The sequence below is a fragment of the Panulirus ornatus genome, chromosome 33 (assembly GCF_036320965.1).
Source record: "Panulirus ornatus isolate Po-2019 chromosome 33, ASM3632096v1, whole genome shotgun sequence".
NCBI classification, from domain to species: domain Eukaryota; kingdom Metazoa; phylum Arthropoda; class Malacostraca; order Decapoda; family Palinuridae; genus Panulirus; species Panulirus ornatus.
Genome location: NC_092256.1, coordinates 13,513,771 through 13,532,866, shown reverse-complemented (window position 1 = coordinate 13,532,866; position 19,096 = coordinate 13,513,771). Strand labels below are relative to the sequence as shown.

General features: G+C 38.9%; 1 protein-coding gene across 1 annotated transcript; it reads right to left on the bottom strand.

Annotated features, from left to right (window-relative positions):
• Positions 1-774: 774 nt before the first annotated feature.
• sicily (NADH dehydrogenase (ubiquinone) complex I, assembly factor 6 homolog sicily) lies at positions 775-19,089 on the bottom strand. Its single transcript, XM_071681654.1, has 7 exons — positions 18,775-19,089; positions 13,367-13,466; positions 10,906-11,028; positions 9,327-9,486; positions 7,555-7,682; positions 7,238-7,345; positions 775-3,442 (listed from the first exon to the last, which is right to left on the bottom strand). Exons 1-7 carry the CDS (start codon positions 18,945-18,947, stop codon positions 3,257-3,259), a joined length of 978 nt encoding a protein of 325 aa, XP_071537755.1. The 5' UTR covers positions 18,948-19,089; the 3' UTR covers positions 775-3,256.
• Between the last annotated feature and the right edge of the window lie 7 nt (positions 19,090-19,096).

Sequence of the window (19,096 nt, the reverse complement as noted above, 5' to 3'; positions counted from 1 at the left end):
GGACCCCTTTCTGAAATGGTCAGGCCCCTTTTCCAAGGACTCCTGCAGCTCCAAGGCTACATTACACTCAGTAGTAAGGATAGGATGGGCTCCTATGAGGTGATTAGTTCTTTTGACAAGACTGTAATCTCTTTCATCAACTGATGATAAAGCCTTGCCAAACATAATTCATCACTCACGGTTTTTCCCCTAAATATGCAGGGCCTTATAACATAACCTGAACTGATACAGGAAATCATTTTAAGTCAGATTCTGCTGCCAATGAGATGGAACAGTCTGGTGTAACCTATACACACACCCACTTAAAGAGCAACTTTGTGGGAAAAAAACTGGTCCCCAGAATTACCTTACATCCATTGTTTCAGGACTGCTGGTTTTGTCTCAAAACATTAAACTATTGGGCTAGTCTGGACACCTTATACTATATGCACCATAAACTTTTCTCTTTATTTCTTTCTCTTCATACTCTTTTTCTCAAATGACAGTGCCCAGGACCATCTTACTTACACCCTCTGTGTCAGGACTGCTGGTTTTACTTTCAGTCCCATAAAACTAAACAACTGTGCTAATTTGATCATCTTATACTGTAGTCATCATACCCTATCCTCTTTATTTCCTTCTCTCCATACTCTTTCTCTCAAGCCATCTTACCTCTATTTTAAATTGCTGTGAATATAAGCACAGCAAAGTGCAATTGGCCTCTCGTGCCCAATGTCATACTGTGTTAAGTACCACTGAGGTTCCATCAGACACTGCTGCCAATGAAACAAAGGGTTTGCCACCAACACAGATCTCTATTTAACTACAGGAGCACTCACAATTCCATATTAGAGGGGTTTACGCTAATCCAACATAAACATATCTGTTGTATGCCAAAGGGACCTTACGTTCAGTCTGATGTAATGCAGTTCGAGATCTCTATCTCATCAACTGATATATTTCTCCTTTTTTTGCCTACTAACTCTATACACATTATAACATCCCTCAGTCACCTAAAATCCTGCAACAAGGCTATGACATCACCTCTTCTTCAAACTGTCCTCTATCCATTGTACATAACAAGGTGAGGCTGAAATCTTCCCTTGCTATGGAGAATGTCATTAACCAGGACTGATGTTACACACTACTGTAACCAGTCCCTTCAAAGAACATATTTTTCACCTCTAAACTTTTGCTCTAAGTTAATCATTTCACCTCTTATTGCTCATTTACACAATTTCTTTTTCCTACCCGAGTGCTGTTTCCCACATTAGCATGGTATCACCAGGAACAGACAAAAAAGGCTACATCAGCTCACTTTGATTCTGTAGCTGTCATGCGTAATACATTGAAACCACAGCTCCCTATCCAAAACCACACCCCCACAGACCTTTCATAGTTTACCCAGTCCACTGGAAGCACGTTGACCCCAGTATACCACATCATTCCAATTCACTCTATCCCATACAGGCCTTTCACCCTCCTGCATGTTCAGGCCAAGACTGCTCAAAATCTTTTTCACTCCATCCTTCCATATCCAATTCAATCTCTCCATTCTCCTTTTCCCTCCACTTTACATACAATCTCTTTGTCAACCTTCCTCACTTATTTTCTCCATATGTCCAAACCATATCAGCACACACCACATCTGCTCTCTCAACCATACTCTTTTTATTACCACACACTTCTCTTACCCTTTCATCACTTACTTGATCAAACCACCTCATCATATTTTCAACATATCAAACCTCCTCTGCACAGCTTTATCTATAGCCCATGCCTTGCATCCATATAACATTGTCGATACTACTATTCTTTCAATCATAACCATATTTTGCCCTCCCAGTTAACATTCTCTCTTTCCACACATCCCTTAGCACTCCAAGAACCTTCCCTGCCTCATTAAGCCTATGACTCACTTCTGCTTACAAGGTTCTATTCACTGCTTTGTCCACTCCTAGGTATCTAAAACACTTCAATTCATCCAAATTTACTCCGTCCAAACTCATACCCTAATTAACATGTCCCTCAATCCTGCTAAACCTGATGATCTTGTTTTTCTTCACATTACCTCTCAGCTTTTTCCTTTCACACACACTTCCAAACTCAGTCACCAACATCAGTTTCTCACTCAAATCTGCCACCAGTGCTGTATCATCAGCAAGCAACAACTGGCTTACCCATTGACTACTTACTCGTACCTCTCTCCAAGACTCACATTTACCTCCCCTACCACCCCATCCATAAACAAATTAAATCATGATGACATCACATACCCCTGTTGCAAACTAACTTTAACTTGTAACATATACTCTCCTCTCTTCCTACTTGTAGCACAAGCCATACACCCTTGATGAAAACTTCTCTGCTTCAAGCAGCTTTTCTTCTGTATCATATATTCTTAAGACCTTCTACAAAGCATCTCCAACAACCCTATCATATGCTTTCTCCAGATCCATAAATGCAGTACCATCCACCCACATCAGTCTAGAATTCACTTCCTTACACTTTATCGTACATTCCCACCACTGCTAATCCTTCCTTCGCTGTTGTCCCCTCACTAAACTCTGACTTTACTCCTAAGACATTTCCAATCCATTCTTACCCTTTACCCTTGAGCTTTGTTTCACTCACAGCCAGAACATCTGAATTTCTTTCCTCAAAGCTACTACCTGTCTATCCTTTCTTTTCATCTTGGTCACATCCACACATACCTAGATATCCCAGCCAAAGCCTTAGAGGAGGATCACTCTCTGCATGGCTCCTACTTCTGTCCCTTCTTTTAGGAGGAACTGTAAATGTTTCTTAACTCACTGCACCTTCAATTGTAAATGACAGTGCAGTAGTGGTGACCTGACTTATCACACAGTTAAATCCTTACCCTAAAGATTCAGGGAATATTTCTAACCATCACAACTTATCCCACATTTAAAGGATAAGGGAACCTGTCACCATACCAAAATTTGTAGTCAAATATAGTCTATTTTCTGATATTGTATAAATGGCAGCATTAAGTACATGGCTTCACTGTCACACAAACATAAAACTAAAATTAAGGTTGCAAGAGTAAACACACATCATCTTGAATTATACTTAAGAGTGCATATCTTGCAATAAATTAGGTATTTTCATAAATATACAACTAAATACGTGTATGGGCGTTTATGTACATACATGTGTATGTGGGTGAGTTGGGCCATTCTTTAGTCTGTTCCCTTGTACTACCTCGCTATCCCAGGAGAGAGCGACAAAGTATAATAAATAAATAAATATACTACTAATACTTATTAAGAACCTTTTTCCATAACATTAAAAATGGAAGCAAGTTATTACGAATCTGAAGACGAGAATCAAAAACATCAAAGTGCACCTTTTGTAGAGATTTGAGGTAAGAAGACACTGCCACACTAGGGAGGAGACATACCCTTGCTTCCTTTGGGACATCGTTTAAAAAACTTCGAGCCTGAAACATAACATGGGAATGTTTTAGAACCATAGAAAACTCTGTACAAAATACAAGTATAATTTAGTGAAAACAATCTCATTACAAAGAAAGACATATCCTCTCTCCTATTTCTTTTACAAGAAATAGATTTAGGTTTCATTTCCAACACATTCACCCTCCTCCAAACAACCCTACCTATAGCCCATACCTTGCAACTATATACTATTGTTGGAACCCAATTTTGCTCTCTGAGATAACGCTCTCTCCTTCCACACATTCTTCACTGCTCCCACAACATCCACCACCTCCCCCACCCTGTGACTCACTTCTGCTTCCATGGTTCCTTTTGCTGCTAAGTCCACGCCCAGATATCGAAAACACTTGAACTTCCTCCAATTTTTCTTCATTCAAACTTACATCCCAACTAACTTGTCCCTCAACCCTGCTGAACTTAATAATCTTGCTCTTATTCACATTTACTCTCAATTTTCTCCTTTCACACACTTTTCCAAATTCAGTCACCAACTTCTGCAGTTTCTCACTCGAATCAGCCACATGTGCTGTATCACTGGCAAAGAACAACTGACTCACTTCCCAGGCCCTCTCATCCCCAACAGACTGCATACTCGCCCCTCTCTCCAAAACTCTTGCATTTACCTCCCTAATCACCCCATCCATACACAAATTCAACAACCATGGGGACATCACACACCCCTGCCGCAGACCAACCTTCACTGGGAACCAATCACTTTCCTCTCTTCCTACTCATACACATGCCTTACACCCTTGATAAAAACTTTCACTGCTTCTAGCAGCTTACCTTAAGATGTGTATGAGTTGGAAATGAAATGTTTGATGACTATATGTGGTGTGAGGTGTGACCCAGTAAGTAATAAAAGGGTAAGAGAGATGTGTGGAAATAAAAAGTGTGTGGTTTAGAGAGCAGAAGAGGTTGAGATGAAATGGTTTGGCCATATGAGAGAGGAAAGACTGACAAAGAGGATAAATGTGTCATGAGGTAAAGGAAACAAGTAGAAGCAGGAGACCAAATTGGAGGTGGAAGGATGGAATGAAAAAGATTTTGAACGACTGGGCCCTAAACATACAAGAGGGTGAGAGGCATGCAAGGAATGAAGTGACTTGGAACAATATGGTATACTGGGTTCGACTTGCTGTCAATGGACTGAACTAGGGCATGTGAAGCATCTGGGGTAAACCATGGAAAGCCTGTGGGGCCTGGATATGGATAGGGAGCTGTGGTTTCAGTGCATTACACATGACATCTAGAGACTGAGTGTGAACGAATGTGGTCTTTTTTGTCTGTTTCCTGGCACTACCTCACTGATGCAGGGGGTAGCGATGCTGTTTCCTGTGGGGCGGGGTAGCACCAGGAATGGAAGAAGGCAAGCATGAATATGTACATGTGTATATATGTATATGTATGTGTATGTGTATGCATGTATATATGTATATGATATGTATATATATATATATATATATATATATATATATATATATATATGTGCGTGTATGGGCGTCTATGTATATGTATGTGTATATGACTGGATGGGCCATTATTTATTCGTCTGTTTCTTTATGCTACCTCATTGACCTGGGAAATGGCGATCAAAAGTATAAGAAATAATAATATAATTTTCAATGATACTGATGAGTTACTTTTGCTACATCCTAAAAGTATATGATTATCAAATAATAAACAAGGGACCCAGTGGCCACCTTAGCCCCTTTTTTTTTATTCTAGATGCTCTATAGTACAATCTGAGCTTATTTACAGGTCCGACTGAGAGCTTACCTGGACACTTTCCCTAGCCTAGGCTTAAGTTTCCTTTAATCTTCCACCCCATCCCCATAAAATGTTTTTTTTCCAGATTCATTTGCAACTCAGGAACCATTACAATCAAGGAAAAAAATAAAACTTTTCATAGAACTGTATAAGAAAGTTGGTCTGATTTCAATCAGATCTTGATGATGTAGTTTCTATTCTCACTTAATTCAACACTTACAATCCTATTCCCTTCTTTCTGATCATTAATGAGTTTTTCACAGCATGAGGCAAGTGATCTCGTGTGTGACTCATGTTTGGTCCTCCTCTCTTAGAGATTTTGGGGAAAATTCTGTCATAGCCCTCAATATCCCCAATGCATCTGAAAGAGTGTGGGACAAGTCTATTTTCTAAACTTCCATCCTTTGGATTTTCTCCTCACAGTTACCTTATGCACAGCTTCTTCCTTGGCCAATTCATTGCAGTAATTACTGATGAAGCAACTTCTCCCAACTTCTCCAACCAACAGCAGTATCCTTTAAGTTTCTGATTCATCACTAGCTCTCTTCTTTTATAAGTAACCCTCTATCTATCTATATCTCTGATGTCTGTTCCTTTCTGAAACCCCCCAATGGGGTGGCCATGGCAAGTCTACATAACTAGTGAACTCCAGTGCTGCTTCTTAGCCTTTAGGGCCTCATCCTTAACAGGCCACTGGAAGAGGGCAAGTCAAGTGCAATGTTTGCTGAGGCTCTTACCTAATGTTCCTACAGACTACTTCTACCTAATGCTCCTGCCTAATGTTCCTACTTACAACTTCTAAAGTTTTTACCTAATGCTATTCCCTACTACTTCTATCTATTGTTCCTACCATTTTGCCAAACGGCAGGGCCAGCATAAAGCACTAACGTCAAGGAAATCAACAGTTATGAAGAATGAGTCATGTAAGTTAAGTGTTGTCCAGTGTTATGCATGACAATGAGAGACTGTATGCTTGTGGACACGATGCCCATTAGTCCATGAGTGGGTGAGAGAAAGAGAACTAACAACCCCTCTCTATTCACTCATGATGCTGATGATTCCTCTTTCCACTTATCAACTCACACTCCCTTCCCTCTTCTTCTAATACCTGTTCTCATACTGAACACATCCTCTCACTCATTTCAGCCCCATGCAATATCCTAAAATAGGGAAGAAGTAACCTGATTAAATTTCAATTGTGCTAAGAAGCATTTTCTCCCTTTACTTCTTGCTAAGTGTCACTTCTCTCTGTTATTTTAACCCTGTGATAACATAAACATGTTAGGAATAACTACATCCTTCACTCTATCCTGAAAATCCCACATAATCAACATCCCAAAGTCTGCTTACCGAAAGCTGGGGTTGCTACAAAGGTGCCATAAGTAGCTTTCTTGAGAGCAGCTACTTCATATCTGTCCTAGTAAGGAGTACTGCTCACATACCTAAGGAGGTTTTTGATCAACTTCCCTATCCGTGAGAGTAAAATCAAAAGCCTCCTGTCTCATTCATCTTCCAATTATCACCTTTCATCAATTATCGCTTTCTGTCTGTTGTAATGTTGGTCCCCTCTTCCAATTCTATAGGTTTCATTTTCCATGCACCACTCTCAAGGCTTGGACCAGATGCATGACTCTGGCAATTGCTTCCCAAAGTTTCTGTATGAAGACTGACCACACAGACTGACAGTTATGAAACATTCTTTCTTCCTCGAATAGTAAAGCTTTGGAATTCCCTTCCTTATTTCATCTTTCCCCTTTTCTTATAACCCTTCTACTTTCAGAGCTGATTAATCAAGTTCTTTCTCTTAACCTTTCTCTACTTTTGATGTTTTTGATTGGGGCATTTTTGCTTGTGCCAAGTTAGTCACTAAAAAAAAAAAAGTCATCTTATGAATCTGTTGTACAGGCACTGGTTTCACACTCATTATCCCAATCTCCCATTAGCAAAGAGCATACAAATAATTTCATCAGAAAGTAAATATCTGTTAAAGAATTCTCCACAAAACTTACATGCTCTAAATGCTGATAAGACTGGCTGGCTACATCATATATAACATCCTTTACTTTTTGTTCACGACCTCCACGAATAACATCCTCTTGAGAAACACCATGCTTCATCTGAAAAATTAATTGCAACACGATTACGTACTGTACGTGACAGCTGATGCTTAAAATTTCCACTGAAAATGATAAAGCAATTTCTTTTCTTTCTTTAGTTATTTGTACTGAAAAATACAGTTTTAAAGCATTCCACTGATTATAAAACACTAAATTTTTGAACTTCATCTGCTATATGTATTACACATCTTATCTTCTGAATTACTCACCATTAGATCACGAGGTAGTAATACTTTTCTCTTTGTTCCATGGTATGGAATCCCTCTTAAGAGTCTCATGATGCCCTCAGCTTTACCCAAGTGGCTAGCAGCATGGTCAGCATGAACACTTTCAACACCTGAAATTACTTAGTTTTCAAGATCCACAAAAGTGCTACATATAATTTCACTCTTCCAAGTTACAGTACCGTGAATATAGCACAAAAATATGTTAACTGACATTGATTAACATAATAAAGATGCACCCATAGAAAGATTTAGATGAATGGGTTGAGATGAAGAAAACATTGGCTTCATAATAACCTAAATGTCTTAAAAGATTCCCCTTAACCTTCCATCTTCCATGTTAGGCAATTTTATACTCTCTAATCCCTACCTGTAACTCAGCTCTCTTATTTCATATTACCATTCTGTTGCCCTCCTCAGGACCCTCTCTATTCAATACTTTTTTCTAAGTGTGCTTATCAAACATGAAATGCAGACTTTAATGAAAGTTGTAAGTAGTTTATCAAACATTTTCTTATCCCACTACTTACAGTAGTTCTAATACAGTATAAGTAGATAATCTGTAACAATACTCCCAACTTTGCACTTCAGTATTTTCATCATAGGTAAGTACTCATCCTTCAGTTTCTAATAATCCTTTTCATCATCTTGCAGACCACACTCATCAAATGCAAGTCTGTAGTTCAATGTACTACCTAAATCTCCTTTCTGTTTAATGCAATAACCCATTCTCCTTTCTGAATGACATGCACTACATATTCTCTGTTCAACTTTACTCTCACTCTCTTGAACATTTCAAGCAGCCAACAAGTATTTCTGCACATCCTGGGGTACTTATGGAGAGATTCCATTAACTCCATATACCTTACAAGGTGTATTATCCATCAAAAGCCTTGTTTTCTTTTCTAACAATTTCAATACTTTCTAAGTCCTTTTTTCCCTTCCCATCCCATCCTATTACGTTTGGGTTATAGTATCCTCAACTGTGAATACAATTTGGAACTTATCATATATGTTACATACTTTCTGACCAGCTGCTTTCTAGCTGACAATTTACTCCTGATCAGTCTAAGGAAATCCTGGATTTTTGCTGGCTTAACTAACATTCTATCAGCAAAAGCTGTTGGGACTAGCTTGCCATTCCTATGATGCATTAAGACTGCAACTAGGCTTTACCCTAAGGAATCTGTTGCCAAGGCAAAAGGTTCTGACAAACTTGTGAAGTGAAGCACTAGGGCTGTGGTGAGGGCTTCCCTTAAGAGATTAAAAGCTTCCTGCTGAGCCTCAATCCTCTCAAACTTATGATCCTTTTTGACTGTATATGTGAAAGGCCTTCAGTTTTTGGAAAATCATGGACAAAAGCCTGATAAAAGTTTGCAAGACTCAGAAAGGACTGCACGTCATCCATGGTTTCACGTGTTGGGAAGTCTCTTACGGTAATAATCTCATTTTTGTAAAATCATTATATAACTTTCTAAAATTCTATGTTCTCATTTGATGAATATACTTCAAGACAAAAAAAGTTTTATTAAATCTTTTATCGATAATTCACTCTTCCTTAACAACTTAGCATCACAAAATGTCCCCATGATTGTACCTAGGTTCTGGACATAATATACAGTATTAGGCTACTATTCCTGAAAATCTAAGGTTGATTTTTTCATGAAGTTTACTAATGAAAAAAAAATATTTCTATGGTGTAAAGCCAACATTAAGGGTAGCATTGCAAATCTTAAGAAAGAATGCCTACTACACACCCATTCCCTGGAGCAAGAGGTAGTACAAGGCAGAATTAGACTTCTCACTGTAATTTTCTACAGCTGCCAAGGAAGTAAACTGCCTACAGTCCAACTGCTCCTCACGACTATCAATCAGACTTCTTAACCAGCGTTTTGACAGCTGATGCCTTCTTACAGCCTACAAGAGAAATGAAAATGAAATGAAAATCGAAACCGGGATTCAATATTTTCTGTATTTCTCTGTTAAAAGACCCCCACTGATATGAAAGAATTCAGGACATGTAATAACTGTACTGAGATATCTGAATGATATAAAACTGAGAAATATTAACACACTGAAATCTGCTCTGTACTCAAAACAACAAATTCAGTATATATGTAAGTTTCATTGGACTACGCCTGCACGTGGTTGGGCTACAAGTGAAAAGTCACCTTCAACAAACTCATACTTAATAGGAAAAAAAGCATCATATATTCTCTCTCCAAAGGATTCCATTATTTCCCTGCTGCCAATTGTATTACAGCCTTGAAACTGTAGGAGCCTATAAGAAGGATCCTGGTGTTGGGCTCACACGAGTTCAAATCATGTGCAGAGCAGTTGGCCTGCAGTTCACCCTGCTGTTCATCCTTCCCGTGAGGTTGGTCAATATATTGGGTACTTTATTTAGGCTATGATATATATGTGTGTAATCCTTTTAACACTGGAGACAAATGTGCACACTAAAGGATAAGTAAAATACAAAAAATCATATGAATAAAACAGGTCACTGTTAATCTATCAGAACAGTGATTGCTTGCTTAAATTATGGTGCAGTAGTAAAATAATACAAGAAGTTGCTCTGGATCTAGCACAGCTGGTGGTGGTGTTGGCCATATCAACTTGTAGATCAGCATTAAAATGCCACAAAATGTCTAATCTTATCCCTATTTCTGATGCTCTTCCATGATTCCCTTACTCTCGGAAACACAACACTCACTGGGTGCTTTCCAACAAGGCATCATAATGTAATACATGATATACAGACTCCAGGTTGGCAAAGTATAGTTTAGGGTGAAGTTGATGAAATGTTTACAAAGAACGCCAAACGATTACTTTCCTTATCCAAAACAGGTTCCAGTAAGCGTTCTGAGGGCATGTACATTGTTTATTGCCTCTGTGCTGATGTTTGTGGTATGGAGAATAAACATCATGTGAATGTCATATGTAATACTTTGTATGGTTGGAGTTCTGCCAAGCAAAAGTGGTTCACTGTTCAGGGTTATGAGAGGGTGTAGGGTGGATTCTTGTTTGTCTAGGGTTAGTCAATTTTCTATTCTTTTTTTACAAAAAATGTCTTTAAAGAAAGAATATCACAATATCACACAAGGGAAGTTCTATATTGCATATACTATATGAGAAAATCCTGTATATATTTGTACTCCTTAGTATAACCATATTGTATCACAATATTCTTACTCTAAAAAGTACGTGAAACAGCTGTGGTCAAGAAATTATGATTTCATAACAAGCATTGTAATATATGGGAAAAAAGCGTAAGAAAAAAAATTGTGGACAATTTAAGAAAACTTAATTTAATATGAATATTTTGGAACCTACCCTATGCAGTCCTAAAGCCACAGGTTGCCCAGGAGTATTACCCATATATAATTGGTCTATAGTCTCTCTCCAAAACTGAAGTCGCATTTTGGCCATCAGTATCTCAGATGTTACGTCTTGTATCTACAATAACACAAAATAGTAATACATGATTTATCTATTATTCAACCATGCTCAGCACTATTCATATTACTGTTTAGATAAAAGTAACACTGTAACAATGCAGATTCATTCATGAAAACATAAGAATACCAAAAATTTACTGCTTCTTATAATAAAACGATGTATGAGAAACTACATATGGCAGGGAATGCAAAGAGAATGAACTGTTTTTTATGCTGAAGGCTCCAATCATGGGCAAAAGTCCACATCAAGGCCAGGCCTCAGCTGAAAAATAGATAGAATTATGAAAGGAAAAAAGAAGAGACAAGGGGAAGTATTTATGAATTTTGGAGGAAGTGAAAATCCTGTCTTTCATAATGTGCCACATCATAGTTCTTGGGAAGGACATGAGAAGGTAGAGAATTCCAAACCTTCGAGGTGTGGGGAAAGAAACAGTTATCAAAACAGCCCTTGAGTTGCACAACTTGGAGTTTACAAGATTAAAGGGGTTGCTGTGGGAGAAGGACCACCTGTAACATGGGAAAATAGAGTGGAAGAAGGGGAGACATTGGGACAGAATGCATGGAATGGTGTATGCGAGGAGGGGATGCAAGGACAGGCATAAGTGGAAACTCTTTTCCTGTGGCCACCCACTTGATGGGAGATCAAAGAGGAAATGGGGGTTAGAGATATAGATAGATACATAGATATATGATAAAATTTTCCTTTTACCTCATTCTGCAGGTAAAGCACCTGTGTTTAAAAAATGATAATGGAACAAATTTTATCCAAGGATTAACTTTGAAAGTAGTGGTAAAATAATGAAAATGAGGATAATGAACTAAACACATGATAGGGAAGGAGCTTGGAGGTGAAAGCTGGGTCATGTAAAAGGTATGAAACCTTGGAGTAAATTTTTTCAAGAAGGGGTATGGTGGTCTGGATAGTTACTTATTACTTCATATTTCTCAAGTCATTTTTCTTCACTTTCCTCACCAAGTGATACTATGCATATGAAGAGTGTTCCTTCTCATTACCTAGGCTACTCAACAATCAACATATTTTCTGAGAGGTTGCTGTGTACACACAACCTCCCATGCACCTATAATGATTGTTATTATGGTAATGGGAAAATAATAGGTATGATAAGTCAGTTGCATACTCAAACACAGGAAAAATGTGAACCATTACGTGACGATGTGAAACTTTGATGAGATCATCAAATGGTGATGGGGCAGTTTAACCACTTACCACCTCTAGACATATTTATGCGAGCTGAATGATGCCTCTAGACAGATGTTCATGAATCAAATTTTGCAACTCTACCTCAAGGCTTTACAGCAAGTCTAAATGGTGGTTAAGGTCACAGTGGGTAGACCAAGCGATACTCAGCAAGGTGCCACATCACATGACTGCTGTGCGACCATTGGCAGGTCAAGGGTGGGTCATTTTGATAACCATTTCTTTCCTTGCACCTCGAAGCTTTGAGACTCTCTACCTTCTCTTTACATTTCAATTGGGGCCTGACCTTGATGTGGACTTTTGTCCATGACTGAAAATTCCAAAGTATGAAAAAAAGTAGCTTTCAGCTAGATTTAAAGGATCAGACAAGATCCTGAATTACTTGACAATGACGAACTGCCATCAGATTATCTGAAAAGGGGGTTTATGGACACTGGCTCTTCAGCATTGAAAAATGTCTACAATGAGGAAAGAGAATTCCCATGAAAACAGGAAACAATGTTGCCAGTGCCCACTTGACCTTGAAAACACTGTATCTGCCTGGTGCACCTGATATTTTTACTAATGTTTATAGTTTTGCTGTCATAAAAAGATTATGAATGAATCACATTGTTTATAATGAAAAATGTATATAATGTAAGATAAAACAATAAGAATTAGCAATTAATTTTTATGTCAAGAAGATGAACAATAAAATCTGTTCAGTGGCAACTCCTTGACACTCAGGCATTCCACACACTTTTCATTTACGATAAGGATTACAAAATGATCATATGCCTCTTAACCAAAAACCAATTCACACACTCAATGAGTTCTCAAAGCTCTAGTTGATAAAACAAATCCTCATGGTTATATGCTACAATGTAGGTAAAGCAGTGTTTTAATCTCCTACCATGGAAGCTGTCTCTTGCATACTTAAAGGGTTCTGTTCAAATGTGGGCAATAAAGAAAATATAACAGCACCAGTCTAACCCAAGTGAAATGGATATATGAATGGACTTGCTGGTAAAAAAAAGATCTGAGCAAGGTCAAAGGTGCTGGAATCCAACAATCAAAAATAGATAAAATGTAATGGTAATAATATTCAAATTACTTTCAGTCTTAGTAAAAGATGTACCTGAGCAAGTTCCACATTGAATGCTCGTAAAGCCACAGCTGTAGCTCGAGCATTCTGCGGGAGTAGTAGTACTGACAGGAAGTTCTCATAGTCATTCTGTCTGAAAAAGGCGATAAATTGAGGCATGTAATAAACTACCATGTATGTTATGAGAATACAACTGGCATATAGATGCGAAGGACTCTGAAGTTTCTGCTCCAAGTTAACTCTGTGATACCCATTTCCATATATTAATCAATAATACAATCATACCTTACAAACTTAACTCATCACCATATCTCTGAACTAATGAGACTTATTTATACTTAATGTTCATTGCTCTTCTGTTTGTATATTCATCAATTTGTTACGAAATCTTCAGCATAGCGATACACCACTATACATGTCAATACTAGACTTATAGTCTAGTCTTATAGTAATATTCTCCCACCAAAAGTTTGTTACTATTTGTTGGGTAAATTGAGGAATACATCACTCTTTTCTTGGTTTTGTTTTTTCATATAAAATGTTCTTTCAAGAGAAAATCTCTTTCACTTTCCTTGAAAAACTTTCATAGAAAGACCAGGAAGAATGGACTGAGGTGTTACATCATCAGGAAGGAGTTTGTGAAATCATTATAAAAGTAATTACAGAAAATAATAAACTGCTAAAGTTAATATTTTCCTTTATTCAACTGGATCTCCTACTATATCAAGGCAAATTTTGATGATCCCATCAGGATTCTCATAGATTTCATAGTTGAGACAGACCAAATATTATTGGTAGTATTTTACAAATGCATTACCTACTTTCATATTATTTAACCCCATATTTTCGTTGATACACATAGTCTTACCACTTTTGCCTCATTTCATATCATTCAATTACACATTGCCCCTCATCTGTTGCTGCATTATCTAAACACCAGACTAGCTGTAGTGAACAAAATCTTGCAATATTCTAGGCCAATAGCAATCCAGATGTATACTAATAAATCGCCAAGAAGAGGTGTGGAAACTGACTTGAAGGATCATATTCCATAACAAATACAGCAATAAATATCGCATACATTGGGCAAAAAGCTCATCTAGATGTCAAATTGATAAAAGTACACCAACATTGTGGCATGAGAAGCGTGGGAGGTGGGTTGATTAGAAAGGGTAGTGAGTGGTGGGATGAAGTAAGATTATTAGTGAAAGAGAAGAGAGAGGCATTTGGACGATTTTTGCAGGGAAAAAATGCAAATGAGTGGGAGATGTATAAAAGAAAGAGACAGGAGGTCAAGAGAAAGGTGCAAGAGGTGAAAAAGAGGACAAATGAGAGTTGGGTGAGTGAGTATCATTAAATTTTAGGGAGAATAAAAAGATGTTCTGGAAGGAGGTAAATAAAGTGCGTCAGACAAGGGAGCAAACGGGAACTTCAGTAAAGGGGGCTAATGGGGAGGTGATAACAAGTAGTGGTGATGTGAGAAGGAGATGGATTGAGTATTTTGAAGGTTTGTTGAATGCGTTTGATGATAGAGTGGCAGATATAGGGTGTTTTGGTCTAGGTGGTGTGCAAAGTGAGAGGGTTAGGGAAAATGATTTGGTAAACAGAGAAGAGGTAGTAAAAGCTTTGCAGAAGATGAAAGCCAGCAAGGCAGCAGGTTTGGATGGTATTGCAGTGGAATTCATTAAAAAAGGGGGTGACTGTATTGTTGACTGGTAGGTAAGGTTATTTAATGTATGTATGATTCACGGTGAGGTGCCTGAGGATTGGCAGAATGCTTGCATAGTGCCATTGTACAAAGGCAAAGGGGATAAGAGTGAGTGCTCAAATTACAGACGTATAACTTTGTTGAGTATTCCTGGTAAATTATATGGGAGGGTATTCATTGAGAGGGTGAAGGCATGTACAGAGCATCAGATTGGGGAAGAGCAGTGTGGTTTCAGAAGTGGTAGAGGATGTGTGGATCAGGTGTTTTCTTTGAAGAGTGTATGTGAGAAATACTTAGAAAAGCAAATGGATTTGTATGTAGCATTTATGGATCTGGAGAAGGCATATGATAGAGTTGATAGAGATGCTCTGTGGAAGGTACTAAGAATATATGGTGTGGGAGGCAAGTTGTTAGAAGCAGTGAAAAGTTTTTATCGAGGATGTAAGGCATGTGTACGTGTAGGAAGAGAGGAAAGTGATTGGTTCTCAGTGAATGTAGGTTTGTGGCAGGGGTGTTTGATGTCTCCATGGTTGTTTAATTTGTTTATGGATGGGGTTGTTAGGGAGGTGAATGCAAGAGTTTTGGAAAAAGGGGCAAGTATGCAGTCTGTTGGGGATGAGAGAGCTTGGGAAGTGAGTCAGTTGTTGTTCGCTGATGATACAGCGCTGGTGGCTGATTCACGTGAGAAACTGCAGAAGCTGGTGACTGAGTTTGGTGAAGTGTGTGAAAGAAGAAAGTTAAGAGTAAATGTGAATTAGAGCAAGGTTATTAGGTACAGTAGGGTTGAGGGTCAAGTCAATTGGGAGGTAAGTTTGAATGGAGAAAAACTGGAGGAAGTAAAGTGTTTTAAATATCTGGGAGTGGATCTGGAGGCGGATGGAACCATGGAAGTGGAAGTAAATCATAGGGTGGGGGAGGGGGCAAAAATCCTGGGAGCCTTGAAGAATGTGTGGGAAGTCAAGAACATTATCTCGGAAAGCAAAAATGGGTATGTTTGAAGGAATAGTGGTTCCAACAATGTTTTATGGTTGCGAGGCGTGGGCTATGGATAGAGTTGTGCGCAGGAGGGTGGATGTGCTGGAAATGAGATGTTTGAGGACAATATGTGGTGTGAGGTGGTTCGATCGATTAAGTAATGTAAGGGTAAGAGAGATGTGTGGAAATAAAAGGAGCGTGGTTGAGAGAGCAGAAGAGGGTGTTTTGAAATGGTTTGGGCACATGGTGAGAATGAGTGAGGAAAGACTGACCAAGAGGATATATGTGTCGGAGGTGGAGGGAACGAGGAGAAGTGGGAGACCAAATTGGAGGTGGAAAGATGGAGTGAAAAAGATTTTGAGTGATCGGGGCCTGAACATGCAGGAGGGTGAAAGGCGGGCAAGGAATAGAGTGAATTGGATCGATGTGGTATACTGGGGTCGACGTGCTGTCAATGGATTGAATCAGGGCATGTGAAGCGTCTGGGGTAAACCATGGAAAGTTCTGTGGGGCATGGATGTGGAAAGGGAGCTGTGGTTTTGGGCATTATTGCATGACAGCTGGAGACTGAGTGTGAGCGAATGGGGCCTTTGTTGTCTTTTCCTGGCGCTGCCTCGCGCACATGAGGGGGGGAGGGGGATGTTATTCCGTGTGTGGCGGGGTGGCGATGGGGGTGAGTAGGGGGCAGACAGTGTGAATTGTGTGCATGTGTTTATATGTGTGTGTCTGTGTGTGTATATATGTGTGTACGTTGGGATGTGTGGGTATGTATGTTTGCATGTGTGGACATGTGTGTGTGTGCATGTGTGTGGGGGTGGGTTGGGCCATTTCTTTCGTCTGTTTCCTTGCGCTACCTCGCAGGCACGGCAGACAGCGACAAAGCAAAATAAATAAATAAATAAATATATATAACATTAATCACATGGCCACTTGCTATGTTTATCTGTTGACAGCTTGTGCTATGTTGGGGATATTCAATCAGATATTACCATGTTTGAAGGAATAGTGGTTCCAACAATGTTGTATGGTTGCGAGGCGTGGGCTATGGATAGAGTTGTGCGCAGGAGGATGGATGTGCTGGAGATGAGATGTTTGAGGACAATGTGTGGTGTGAGGTGGTTTGATCGAGTGAGTAACGTAAGGGCAAGAGAGATGTGTGGAAATAAAAAGAGCGTGGTTGAGAGAGCAGAAGAGGGTGTTTTGAAGTGGTTTGGGCACATGGAGAGGATGAGTGAGGAAAGATTGACCAAGAGGATATATGTGTCGGAGGTGGAGGGAACAAGGAGAAGAGGGAGACCAAATTGGAGGTGGAAAGATGGAGTGAAAAAGATTTTGTGTGATCGGGGCCTGAACATGCAGGAGGGTGAAAGGAGGGCAAGGAATAGAGTGAATTGGAGCGATGTGGTATACCGGGGTTGACGTGCTGTCAGTGGATTGAATCAGGGCATGTGAAGCGTCTGGGGTAAACCATGGAAAGCTGTGTAGGTACGTATATTTGCGTGTGTGGACGTATGTATATACATGTGTATGGGGGGGGTTGGGCCATTTCTTTCGTCTGTTTCCTTTTGCTACCTCGCAAACGCGGGAGACAGCGACAAAGTATAATAAAAATAATAATAATAATTACCATTTTGGACATCCAGCATTTTTGGGGTTTCAAGTCTTCAAATCAATAGTTTAGGCAATTTTAAGACCCAGGACCATGATGACCCAAATTCTGAGTTCAACTAAAATAAGCACACCTGTGGATAGGTTACGATAGGTGACATTAGGACCTGGTTAGATTAAGTTTGTCAGCTTACATTTGCTTTGGCTTGGATGAAATGTTTTTCGATGGTTTTTGATGTCTTCTGAATGATTCTGACATTCATTTCATTGCAAATCTCTACTTTTTAAGATTTGCCCATACAAAGTCCCAGTTTGCACAGGGGTGGGGGGAGTCCCAAATTATCATTGGATGTGGGGATATCTCAGAAGGTAGTGATAAATGATAGAAATAAGATTCAGAATCATGCAAAACACATAAAAAACAATCAAAAAACTTAAAAAACTTAATTTCAACTTCCAAACAGACGGATGTCCAAATTGGTAATTTTTCCTTCATATTGTAATTGTCTTATCTCTACTAGAATACTGAAGATCATGATAGATTATGTCTGCCTGGGATGATATGTGAGGTATTCATAAGGTCTATTAACTTCCTACAAGTATGTGACCAACTCCATCTCTTCTAAATATACTACTGTAGCTAGATTCATTATTCTTTGCTAAAATATGATATCTAAATCGCGTTTTGCACTTGTTACTGTGTTTTCTCAACGTCTCTATCACGGCAAAAACAAAATTACAAAAAGGATTACAAGAAAAGTGATGGGGAACTTAAACACTAAGTTACCCATTCCTAACATGATGCCCAGTCCAACCTTAGTGAAGACAGATAAAATTGAATTTTAAATAAAATGTAAGGTTCAAGTATTTCAACATTGCTCTCCTTACTTAAATTAAATCTAAATGCAATTTTCACGGTCCTAAACTCAAACATGATATGCTAGCAACAGTTACGAACTACTCCATAGATTCTAATTAACATGGAATCTTTGAAACATCTAAATGAGCGGCCTGTATTTCACAATCTCCCTACAGATTCTGAATGAATATTGACTTCTGAATCAGCCTACTGCAACTTGAAATATACCATTCTCCTAGATCACTCCAACCTACTGCAACTTGAATTATAACATTCTGCTAGATCACTCACTTGATAATATCTAAGCAATACTGAGTGTTATTTGAAGGACCTCTGGTCTTAGTAGTAGCATACATCCTCCCTGGCCATAACCTATGCTTTCTCCAAAGAAATCCTGGTATCCGTAGATGAGTGCGATCAATTTTTTTTAAAGTCCCCACACTCTGGACCATTGAAGTAGCCATGTTTACATTATGTAGGCTCAGGGTGGCAAACTTAAGACATGAGCCGTCAAAGTTTTCTGAAATTTTCGTTACTAGGGCAGCGGGTTAGGAATGCGATACCAACAGTAAAATATCATATATAGCCACAGTGGCAATGTCCTGATGTTGAA